Raw genomic sequence first — 12955 nt, 5'->3', positions numbered from 1 at the left:
AAGATGAATGCCCCTGACATTGATTTAGAACATGCTTGTGACAAGTCTAGATGACTTTGGAAAGCATGAATTACCAAAGAAACCCCAAAGCAGGAGGGAACGAGGTGACACACACCAATCTGCCATCTCGTCACAGAGTCCCCAGACTTCAACAAATAGGGCAAAGTAGGCCAAAGCCCACTTTGACTCACCCTCGTAAAATATGAAGAAGCTGCGTGATGCCTCCCCAAATGCGAATTTCCACGCTGGTCTCGGGGTCCTCACAAACCTGTACCAGAATCCAGACAACGCTCCAGAGGAGCTTCAAGTGGTCAGAGTGGAGCAGACTGAGGAGGACAGGTATCCCCTCGTAGAGCTTCACCTGCTCTTTCACCTGGGGCTCTGCACAAAGTAGGCGCAACAACTCTGCTGTTAGTCTGAAAGGGGTACAGAGGGTGGGGTGAGAATCACAGCATCATGAGTTGATTACTTTACGTTAAGACTAAAGCTATCATCAGTGCATGAAATATAACCCAAACATTTTGTAAGTCATAGGTCAACGTGCCATTTTCTGTAAGGAGCCCGATCAAAGCCAAACACTTTTAGCTTTACTAACTGTACAATCTGTGTCACAACTGCTCAGCTATGCTGCGATAGCATGAAAGCAGCCATAGACATCATATAAAAATAAATTAGCATCCCTATGTTAAAATAAATCTTTATTTACAAAAATAAGCAGTGGAATAAACTTAGCCTACAGGTCATAGTTTGCAGACCACTGTTCTAAATTATAGGCTCGTTGCATCATCATTGGTCTGATTAAAAACCTACTGACCAGCATTGGCAGGGTGTGGTGGTGTGTGCCTGTAATCCCAGCCACTTGGGAGGCTGAGGCAGAAGAATTGCTTGAACCCAGGAGGCTGAGGTTGCAGTGAGCCGAGGTCACTTGCCACTGCACTCCAGCCTGGGTGACAGAGCGACACTCTGTTAAAAAACAAACAAACAAACAAACAAACAAAAACCTACTGACCAGCAAATAGGTATCAAGGACAATGACATCTGCATTGTGCTAAAGACTAAAATAATAATAATAATAATAAAAGCCTTATTGTAGTCTTCAGAAACTTACTACGTAATTTCAAAATAAGACATTCTTAGAAAATGTCAAAAACACTACAATGCAGGTAAGTTAAGGGCAAAGCACTCAGTTACTATACACTCAGTGCAAAGTGCATTAGATTGATGGTAAAGACACAAGGTTCAGCTGTGCCATGAAATATTATGATGACAAATGTTTTATAGAATCATCCTTAGTCCTCCAGTCTCATACTCTAAACACTCCCCTCCTGGATGGTGTCATCCATTCCCATGATTTCAAACACTCTTTCTACCCTGTCATCATGATCTCAGCCCAGGCATTGCTCCTAACTTCCAGAAGTTTTAGCCACATGGATATTCCACAAGTACTCTCCATACTACCCCTAAACTCAAAGTCATTAGCCTCCTCCCCAGGTCTATTCTTCACCTTATATCCCCGACCTTGACTCATGCCACCACAATATTTTCAATCTTCCAAGCCACAAGACTGGGAGTCATCAAGACACATACTCCTCTTTTCACACTCCTCCACTGTCAATCAAGAGCTCTTAGTGTTTTCCATTTCCTGGGCAACTGCTGGGATTCTTTTGAACATCAGACAGCTAGCTAACCCCACTGTTCCTCCCATCCTTGTAATCCTTGATCATGCTCAAGATATAAACCCCTCTTTCATCTACCTCTCCAATATTCTCATTCTCATACAGCTTTCTCATTCCTTTCCCCTGAGCTGATTATCTTTGGCTCCTCTGTCTCCCAAATTTTGTGCTCTGACATTAATAATAAATATTCCTTGATAAATAGTATTCTTTACCTTCACAAACTTTCTACACCAAACATCCTCTCCTTGTTGTAAGTGGATCTCAATGTGTGGATATAAACAAACACCCCCCACCTCACTCCCACATACACTGCTATCAAAGTGATCTTTCAAAAAACAAATTTGATCATGCTTAAAATTTTTCCATGAGTCCCCATAATGTTCATGATAAAATTCACATCATTATTTATCAGAGACCATCATGACCTGGATAAAGGTGTCTTGTTGCCTTATCTATAAAATATGGGAAAAATAGGATTAATGTGCAGATCACATGAGTTAATAAGCAAAGTGCTTAGAGCAGGTCTTGGCATATAGAAAACACTGATCAAAGTTAGCTACATTTTAAATTTATCATTAACTATCTGCTGTAGTTCTCTGGCACTTTCGTTCTTATGCTCCTGCTGTGCCCAACCATCACATTCCTCTAACACACTCAATTTCATGCTTCCATGTCCAAGCACATAGTGTTTTTATGTTGTCTCTCTCTCTCTCTCTCTCTGCCTAGATATCTCCTCTTTCCTCCAGGAAACTTTGCATGACTCCACATTCTAATTGGGAAGTCTCTGCTCCATGCTCCTAGAGTACCCTGTGCATCTGTCTACTGTATCAGTTATAGCACTGTCTGACCCTCTTCTACACTACGTATTTATAACTTATTCATCTTTGGTTTTCAACACCTGGTACCAAGCTTGGAACCTTGTTTGTTCAGATAACCAAGTCTATAAGTATTATCTATATTTAATGCTCTTTTACGAGAGTTTTGAAGAAGAATCCAAAAGGATTTACTATGAGTTAAGTGTCAGGGCTTCATTGCTGGAGATTTCTTTTTATCTATTTTGCCTCTTTAGAAAATTACTCAACTAAATATCAAATGATGTAGATTGCAACTCTATTTAAGTACAATCTAATAACTATCTGGATAGTTATTAGAACAATATGCAGTTCAAGTAAAAATGAATCCATTTTACTCTAGATTTTGAGTTATTATAGCAGGTGATCACAAAACAAGTCAGTTGCTATCTTATTTTACTTGCCTTCATGCAAATGGATTTTAGCAATCTAATCATTTATTGTAATATACAATTTGAGATTACTAAAACTAAAGCCACCTCAGAGTTTCTTTCCCTAAAAAGGCAGGATATAAATAAATGCAATAAACAAAACATTAAAAATGATATCACAAAAATTTATTTCATCAGCTTCTATGCCCAGATCTAGAAGTAATGCAGGACTAAAGATAAATGGACATACTTCTTTACTCTATTTTCTTTATATAAACTTAAACAGAAAATAAACGCCAAGCTGACTCATCACATTCAGTTACAATGTAAATAACATGATGTAATAAAAATAATATCAAGTTTTTCTGTCAAATGAAGGCACTGCATTGTCTTTTTCTACTGTTAGCAATCCTACCTTTTAGAAAGCAAGTCATATTCATGTAAAATCATCAACAGATTTTCTACAATGTTGAGTTCACTTATCTTCTCCCTACATTCTTGACTATAAATTGAAAAATATTAGCAATTACTAACAGCATATTTTGCTACATCCATGTATTAGTCCTTTTTCAAACTGGTATAAACAACTGTCCGAGACTGGGTGATTTATAAAGGAAAGAGGTTTACTTGACTCACAGTTCAGCATGGCTAGGCAGGCCTCAGGAAACTTACAGTCATGGTGGAAGATAAAGGGGAAGCAAGGCACCTCTTCACAAGGCAGCAGGAAGGATAAGTGCCGAGCGAAGTGGGAAGAGCCCCTTATAAAACCATCAGATCTCATGAGAACTCACTCACTATCATGAGAACAGCATGGAGGAAATGGCCCCATGATTCAATTACCTCCACCTGGTCTCTCCCTTGACATGAGGGAATTATGGGGATTACAGGGATTACAATTCAAGATGAGATTTGGGTGGGGACACAAAGCCTAACCATATAAATTTATTTATTTAATATCCTAGCTCCAATATTATCTTGGGAGAAGAGATCAAAAAACAAAAGGAATCATATGTTATTCACAGAAAGGCAATGGTCCACTTATTGTCATAAAAACATTTAAAATAATCATGACATTTATAAGAGGAAAGATCTTCTTGAAAATTTTTCAAAGCCCACAAATGTTTGAAAATGTTCTGTATGTTAAAATTCACAGGTAAGAATGAATTAAGATGGTCAGAAAGATTCAACTGTCAAAGAAATATTATGGTAATTTTGAAATTAGAAGTAACTGAGGGTTAGATGAAAAGACTAAACATTTCCAGTCAGGAAATAAAAAGAAAATTTTAAACTGCAATTTGCCTTTCCAGTTTAAATTTTTAAATAACGCTTTCTATCCAGGATTCTCTTCAACATGTTATTTCACACTTATTTATCAAGAAATTGTATTAAGTAGTTGACAAAGTAACTGATTATTTTGCATCCTTACCACCTAAATTGCTATAGTGGCAGAACTGGAAAATATATTAGAATACACTACTTACCTTTCTGCTAAACTAGCCAGAGCCAGAAGGGAACCCAATAGAACATTAGTATCTCGGGCACCAAGTAAATTTACTAATGTCTGAAAAATGAAGTAAAATAAAGTTTAAATATATAAGTACTACAAGCTTCTTTTTGCAACATTAACATTAATTTATTTTCCATTACCAGCTGTTTGAATGGCAAAATGTTTCCCTCTCAAGATCATACAGGCTTAACTGTTTTTTTTTTTTTTTGCTTAGTAGTTTATAATATATGTGCATATACAATTAAGCACAAACTATATATAATGTTAAAGCTGCTCTCTCTTATGTTTTTTTCTTAATGTTATCTACTGAAATTTTTTCATGGCATTAAATCTATCTTTATAAACACTTTTTGTCAATATAATCAAGTTGTTTACTTTATTATGGCTTTACCCATAGAATAGTGAAAAAATATTATGCCCTATCAAGCCTTATGCAGTTTCTTTTTTATTTTTTGCAGTCAGTATAAAAGTTTATCTTAAAAAGAATTTTATTAAACATTCAAAATATCCAGTTCTTTACAGATGGCAGGAGTCCATCTCTCCTTACTTTGGAACTCTTGAGAGTAACCTCCTGTAGCCATTCCTTGCCCAGGACAGGAAGCAAAAGGCATCAAGCTACATGACCAGCCTGGTTCTCATACTTCCCTCTACTTCCATGTGCCCAAGTACTCTCTGCCCCTTCTGAACCCACCCTGGGAAGAACCAGGAAGATTAATGACATAAATGACAATAGTGGTAGTGATCAGCCATTGAGAACTCACTTGGAGCCGGGCATTGTGCTAGGCACTTTCCAAATTATGAAACTATTTCTCAACAAAATATTGAAACTTTCATTTTTTTGCCAAACTAAACAAGATATGAATACTATCGAGCATTCCATTTGCCTCTCAGATTTCTAGTTGATGTTGAAAGCGCATCATTGATGCTCCCAAGCATCATCCTAACTAACATGACTTAGCTGGAAGTCTGTATCTTGTCAGTGGCTTTCCCTGAATTCTCGTTAAGGCAAATTTTCTTATTCGGAAAATTCTCTACATTTTCAGAATGCAGAGTGCCCCTGAAAAGTGCCTCCCAAAACGTCTCAGGTCAGAGCTGCAACCTGCGCAATGACTGCTAAGGTAATTTTTATGTTTCCAGTATATGGATTTTTTTGCCTTTATGATTTCATTTTATCTTAATGAAGTTATCATTATCTTTATTTGTCTGATCCTTTCCTCTTTTTCTTCTCTCTTTCTTCTCTGTCTTCTAATGTTTCCCAAACTTCAATTCATTATATATCATTTTCACAATTTTTGCCATATTCAATGAACATCTTTAATGTTAACTCAAAAAATTTTTTCCAATTGTAAGCAATAATATCTGTGAAATAGATGGCTACTGAAACAAAAAACGTTGACCTGTATATCACCTAGAATCATCCTCTAGACCATGAGCGGCATGTGTTAACACATTTAGGCAATCTTGCTCCCATATACACGAGAAAGTGGCTTCCCGGGATATGAAACTCAACAGGTTACTGAAACTTGGCTCCACATGGCTACAGTCTAAACAGTTTTGCTATAAATATAGTCTGTTTTGACCTGCAATGGCAATCATATATGGTTCAAACTAATAAAGCCCCACATGCCATATGGAATTTATATGTATACATATGTAAATTTTGTTTATTTTTGTTGACTTATTTATAAATGCACACCTAGGGTGAGTTTATACATAGCTGGGGCTTTTCAAATAACATTTAAGTAATAAACCTAGTTGGTAGTAAATGGCATAGGAAAGAAAAGAAAAGAGTTCCAGAAAACTTGTATTTATTATATCTCCATTAACTTGTAACGCTGGTAAAGAATATAAAAGGGTTGACAAGGATCCACAATCTCAGGCCAGGCTGGCAGGTTTGTGGATTCTAATTACACATGACTTAACCGCAAAAGCTCTGAACTTCCCTAATGTGAACTATTGCCATAGGGAGCTGAAGCATTAACTCTTTCAGGGGCCACTCACCTTGTGGGCTCCACTTGTGGTGACCCATTCTCTTTGATCTTTGACTGCAGCAAGTTTTTGAAAAATATCTATAAAGGAAAGGAAGAGCACAAAGAGGCATCCAGAGATTAAAGGGGAATACTTCCAGGAGCACAGATCTGCAGTACATATGGGCAGGCAGGAGAAAGGGCAAAGGGAACACAGACAGCACAAAAGGAATAACAGATGCAGGAGCAGCGTGGCTACTTTTTTACCCCAAGAATTACTCCTCAAGCTCCACTGGTATTTATTTTGTAATATTATTATAATAATGAAATATAAAAATACGAAAAAAGGCAAACCTCTCTTTCCACTTGAAGCTCCTTAACATCATTACCAGTTCAAAGTGAAGCCTATTCTTCAAAGATCCTCTCTGTGAAGATTTCAACTTATAAAGAAGAGAGGGAAGGCCAGCAAATGAAAGGAACCTGCATGTTTCCTCAGCTGAGGAAAATAGTCATCCTCAAAGAGACTTCCTAGTGCCCAGGGCTTGCCATAAACTCTTCTCTCCCTGGATCTGAGAATCACTGTGCTGTTCCACAAGCAGATATGAAGAGCCAGTCCAGTCACACAAAGAAAACGGACGGGCATCCCACACGGCAGGACGTCTGTGGCTCATCAAAGCTGGAGTGCAGGACAGCAGGGCTGGGGAGAGCCTCCAACAGGAGAAGATTGAGTGACTAAGGAATACCTCACACTCACAGCCCAATGTTTTCACATTCGCAGCATCAGATAAGGTTTGTTGTTGTTATTTTTCTTTTTCATGCTCTGGATGTTTCAGATTCTATGAGGTAGGTAATCATGATTAACCCAATTTTATAGAAAAAAAACTGGATAGTCTCTGACATTTTAACAAAAATAAAAAGAGGCAAAAATAGATTTTACCAAAATTTGCTTTTATGGAAGCCTCTCTTGCATTAAATAAAGTGTGCTTTTCAAGGTAAGGATTGTAATCTAAACATCTTCCTTCTGGCTGTATGTTGCCACTGAATATAACAATTGGCCTGGATGCTCAACACCTGAGCTGTGTATGCGAACATTAATAAATATTTAAAGTATCCTTGTTTCCTGCTGCAAACACCATACTGCTTTTTCTAGCAAGTCCACAAAATTGGCTGTGTCCCCGCAATAACACTTACATGTCATGTTGACCAGCTTGTCCACAGTGTGCTGCTCTTCTCCATAGCCGAGGTACTCATTGGCTACAATCTCCATATACTGCATGAAGGACCAAACCAACAAGCCAGTCAGGAGGACACCAAAAGCACACAAGGAAGCAAGGAACAAGATGCTGCAGTTCTTAAAATAAACTGTAGGTGGCACAACAGATTCATCAAATAATACTCTCATGCTCCTTCTGGAACTGTTACCACTCAAGTGCAAAAGGTGGCTGGGTTTCTAGATTCTTTGGCTTCTCTTGCATGCAATGAAGTTGAGGGAAAGACCATCTCAAGACTCTATAAACTCTCGAAAGTCTCAAAATGACTCTTAACTAAGTTTGTGGTGTAATTTAGTATCCAAATACAAGATACATATAAGATACGTAATATATAGTATATAGAATGTTTATTCTTCAATGTATCTTTTTAGGAGAATTTTTTATAATACATTGTATATATTTTACTGACGTTATATTTTATAATCTCTGAATATATGTCTAACCAGCATACATGCAGTTAGCAATAATCAGAATAAAATGGGTACTGAGTAGTCTGATAATTCTCACTGCAGATAATTGATTATAATAAGAAACAGGCTCAGGCAAACAGGTAATTTCTGATATTATAATGGAAGTTAAAATGGATAAGAAGATGCTTTGTAACATAATCTTATGAAATATTATGTTATTAAATGAGGTAAACCTCTAGTCAATTTAAAAAGGTTCTTGAAAACAAAAAATAAACATGAATCAATTTTCTAAGAATATAATAAAATAAAGTAGATTTAATGTTAAATTGCCACCAACTTAATCTTCCATTAATTATTCAGAATGAGTTTGCAGGGCCACATGTTAATTATGAAAATCATTCTTCCTGTAAACATTATACAGGTTTTAGGAGACTAGCCTGTTCCAACTCAAAAACATGATCAGAAATTTTGTTTTATTCCAGCCTGGCCAACATAGTGTAACCCTGTCTCTACTAAAAATACAAAAAAAAAAAAAAAAAAGATCCGGGCATGGTGGCACATGCCTGTAATCCCACCTACTTGGGAGGCTGAGGCACAAGAATCACTTGAACCCGGGAGGCAGAGGTTGCAGTGAGCTGACATCACACAACTGCACTTCAGCCTGGGTGACAGAGTGAGACCCTATCTCAAAAAAAAAAGAAAGAAAGAAAGAAATTTTGTTTTATTGTATTAATAAATGCAAGCCTCTGAGTTGCTCAGTATATATATTCACTTGCTTACCCTCCCTCAGTAGTTAGCAAAGCAGAAAAATAAATAAGGTCAAGATCATTCCTTTCTTTGTCATCTATTTATTAGTATTTTAGTGAGCACAGTAATCATTTTCTTGTTTGAAAATGTTTTGAACATCTTCATAATCAGTTTATTATCTTGCCAGGCCCAGTGGCACACACCTGTAATCCCAGCTACTCCGGAGGTTGAAGCAGGAGGATTGCTTGGGCCCAGCATTTTGAGACCAGCCTAGGCAACATAGTAAGACACCGTCTCAAATATATATACATATATATACACATATTTCTTTTCCTCCCACCATATGGTAATACAATGCTAAGGGCTTCAGCCTTCCAGTCATCGCCCCTTTTGTTGTGAGGCGGAGTTTCGCTCTGTTGCCCAGGCTGGAGTGCAATGGTGCAACTTCAGCTCACTGCAACCTCTGCCCCCAGGTTCAAGCAATTCTCTGCCTCAGCCTCCCGAGTAGCTGGGATTATAGGCACCTGGCACCATGCCTGGCTAATTTTTGTATTTTTAGTAGAGACGGGGTTTCACCATGTTGGCCAGGCTGGTCTCAAACTCCTGACCTCAGGTGATCCACCCACCTCAGCCTCCCAAAGTGCTAGGATTACAGGCGTGAGCCACCGCATCCGGCTGCCTATTTCTTATTATTACTAGCTAAAGACACGTGACCTTTTATAGCACTTTCTCATTTCATCAGGCTGAGTAAAGTGAGCCCAATTTAGCCAGAACAAAATGTCGTGGGTTCCTCCCTGCTCTGCGAGTATCATGCCTCACACTCACACTTAACGCTGTCTGTCCCTCTCTGGGGCAGACAGCATAACATAGGAAAGCCACCTTCTGTCACATACCCTTTTAATTCTTGCTCAGAGCAGGCACAAAATGAAAAGGCAAGACCAGCCACCACAAAACGAATCTTACCTGAGCTAGGTTTTCAATCCCACCCAAGCTATGGAGTATTTCCTAATAAAATAAAAGCAACAAAACACATGTAAATGATGAGGGTGGAGGGGGAAGTATATTTTACATGCAATTTCTTTACTAAGTTTTCATATTTATAATTATTTTGTGAAGGTCTACATTCTAATATAAATATGGAAAACTTATGGTATGTCATTCATACTACCTTTAAAATAAACTATTAATAAATATGAAAGTTGGGTTGAGGTTAAGAGAATGAATCTGTGCTTAGAACTGCAGCCTGCCGCCTCATTCTTCTTATCTCCTCCTGTGTCATCATAAAATGTTCGAGTTGAGAAGAGCCATTAGACACCATTTCATTCAATATTCTTATGTTACAGATGAGGAAAACCAAGACACAGAAAGAAAACCATTTTGCATAACTGACGAACCTGGATGAGTTCATCACCAAACTCCAAGAACCCTCTGCTAGGTCTCTGCCTAGTGTCCATGAACCAGCAGCACCCGCATTACCTGGGAGCTGAAAAGAAATGCAGAATCCCGCACCCACCCCAGACCTGCTCAATCACACTCAGTTTCAACAAGATCTCCAGGTCATATGCACGTACAGTACAGTTTGAGAAGCACTGCTCTAGGACAGAAAGAGCTTCTCAAAATTATTAGATGAATGATCTTATTAGACCCATGCTCTAAATAAATGTAAAGATAATTTTTGACAATGTCTCATGATACAGGACTTTAAACTGTGAAATGGACCAGCCTGGATATCTACTAATAGTAAGTGCTCTTAGGTTAGCCACATTGTCATTTATCTATAGACAAATATTCTCAGGTGGCTTTAACCTGCTTAATTACATCTATATTGACATCTCTCTCCTTACTTAACATGCACACAAGGAAGTTATTTGAAACATAAACAAGAGCCATAATTTCAATTCTGGGAAGTGCACAGGGACGAGTACATGAGCGTGGGAGAGAACAGTCTAGTTCTGCCATGAAGCCAGTGAGTGGGCAGACTGGGAAAAGGCACAGGGACCTTTTTCTCTCAAGGCCTCCTGGGTCAAGGATTTCATACTCTGTATAAAGTGAACTTGGAAATACTGAACACACTTACAACTAAATTAAATTTTAAAAGAACATTTAGAACTCAATTAAAAATAGTTCTATGACTACCTACTAACTTGAAGCCTCATCAATGCTATTCACTCTAGAAGAGTTATAATTAAAGAGCATGAGAATATTGTATGTACGATCTCTATTTATGGTAGGAGGTTTCGTACACATAAAAATTAAAATAACATTTAAAACCAGTTATATTTATTCGACAAACATTTTTTCCATTCCACCTATGTAAAAATCCTTGAGTTAGGCTCTGGAGACACAAATATGTAGATGGCAGGGGTGCGCTTTGCTGAGCTGTAAGCAAGCATAAGGTGGGTATACAAACAACTAGAACTTAAGACAGAATGAGATAAGTGTTAAAAGTAAATTATACATGCAGTGTTATGAGGGGCCAGAATAGAGACACCTCATTCCTGCTGAGAGGACTAAGAGACACCTCATGTGGGTGGTGGTCTCTAAACGGGGACTGGAAGGATGGATGGATTTGCTGAGTAAAGATCGGGAAGAGGTGAAAATAAAGGAGATTCCAGCAAAGAGAACAGGAGGCTCAAAGGTGAATAGAAATTGTGCAGACAAAACACCAAGACATGCTGTAATTCCGAGAGAAGCAGTTCCATAACTCCATGGAGGGCATTATTGGGAAAAAATGTTAGAAAATTAGGGTGGATTCACACTGTGGGAGGACTTAGATGTGAGCCTGAATTTGAACGTTTTCATGCAGACCATGATACCCAACGAAAACGTGTGAGCAAGTGACTGGCCAGAATTAGCTGTGGGGACTTCCTTCTAGTCATAAAATGAACTGGAGATGGGGAGGGTATCAACTGGGAGCTCAGTTGGGGGTCAGTGACAGCAGGAATAAGAATGGAGAGAAAGGGATAGTATTTGAAGCGATATGATCAACTGAACATGAAGAAAGATTGGAAGAAAAGAAGCAAAGTCAATGACATCAGTCTATTTAAGAGGGAGTGGCTGGGAACAATGTCATAATTAACTAACACAGGGAAAGAGAAAGGAATAGGCTGAGATAGAGGAGAGGACTGTATTTTGGACATACTGCAGTGCCAATGGGAGGCCCAGGTGAAAAAAAAATACAACAGGCCACAGAAAATGAGGTGAGGGCAAAAGATTAAAACCTGGGAGTTGTTCACATGAAGGAGATTCATCTGAAGCTTGGGAGTGGGAAGACACCAAGGAAGAGAATAATGTTTAAATGGTCATGGTAATGTTATTTTTAAATGTTTGCCATGACAATAAATTTATTCAATAATTTTGATGATATGGGACTAACTCAATGTTTCCTAAACCATGTCCTGGAAACAGTCATTTTATTTCGTGCAGTGGATGGAATTAGGCATTCTACCAAAAAAAAAAAAAGAGAGAGAGACAGAGAGTTTTATTGTCCAATCAGCTTGGGAAATGTAAGGTAAAATAGATTTAACAAATTCTCTATCTCAGGACTCTTTGGAGCTGCTGTGCACTATAAGTCTCTAAAAGAAGAACTAGTGTGCAGCTTTTCCTAAACATCCCTAACCAAAGCACACTTCGTTTCCCAGGACACGTATTACTCCTGTGGAATAAAGTTTGAGAAGTGCTGCTATAGAGTGGAAGAATGAGAAAGACGCTTACTCCCTCTTACAGAATTTTGTCATTATGTTATGTACTCAAGAATTTAACCTTCATTTATGAAATGAACACTTGCCCTCCATGCTCCCATGGAAAGTGGAGCAAGGCCAGGAGACTGCTTGCAGACCCTGGCCTTCCTTGCATTTCCTTTCCTTATACCAACAGGACTGTACTAACCCAAGAGTGTAAACTAAAGAAAACCATGACTACAAGGTATGTATACACATGGGCTTAACACTTCTAGTTACTGACCTGAAAAGCAAATATGACTGCAAGCTTAGATTACACCAATGCGCCCTGTGTGCCCTTTTAGCCCTCAGCATCTTTCCCTTGTCACAGGCCAGAGGGCCATAAAACTGGTTTCTATATTTCTGAGTCTAATGACTTGGAGAAAGTCCCCTGGGTAATCTGAACTTGAGTTCAATCTGTAAACTGTGAACAATG

At 38.3% G+C, this 12955-nt stretch overlaps 1 protein-coding gene across 22 annotated transcripts in view; it reads right to left on the bottom strand.

The window, feature by feature from the left end:
* The window catches only part of NEK10 (NIMA related kinase 10), a 266823-nt gene that overhangs the window by 198373 nt on the left and 55495 nt on the right, over positions 1–12955 (bottom strand). For all 22 annotated transcript variants that reach the window (XR_008523824.2, XM_054552456.2, XM_054552461.2 and 19 more), the window contains exons 7-12: positions 9764–9805; positions 7564–7642; positions 6407–6474; positions 4380–4459; positions 3314–3400; positions 192–416 (exon numbers count right to left, since the gene is read on the bottom strand). Coding sequence is in view for 21 of the 22 variants with exons in the window: in XM_054552456.2 (XP_054408431.2) it covers positions 192–416; positions 3314–3400; positions 4380–4459; positions 6407–6474; positions 7564–7642; positions 9764–9805 (581 nt within the window). In the remaining variant the exon portion in view is untranslated. The remainder of the gene's footprint in view (positions 1–191; positions 417–3313; positions 3401–4379; positions 4460–6406; positions 6475–7563; positions 7643–9763; positions 9806–12955) is intronic.

Source organism: Pongo abelii, chromosome 2, assembly GCF_028885655.2.
Source record: "Pongo abelii isolate AG06213 chromosome 2, NHGRI_mPonAbe1-v2.0_pri, whole genome shotgun sequence".
Lineage (NCBI taxonomy): Eukaryota > Metazoa > Chordata > Mammalia > Primates > Hominidae > Pongo > Pongo abelii.
The sequence above is the reverse complement of the archived record's forward strand: the minus strand, read 5'-3'. Positions and strand labels throughout refer to the sequence as shown.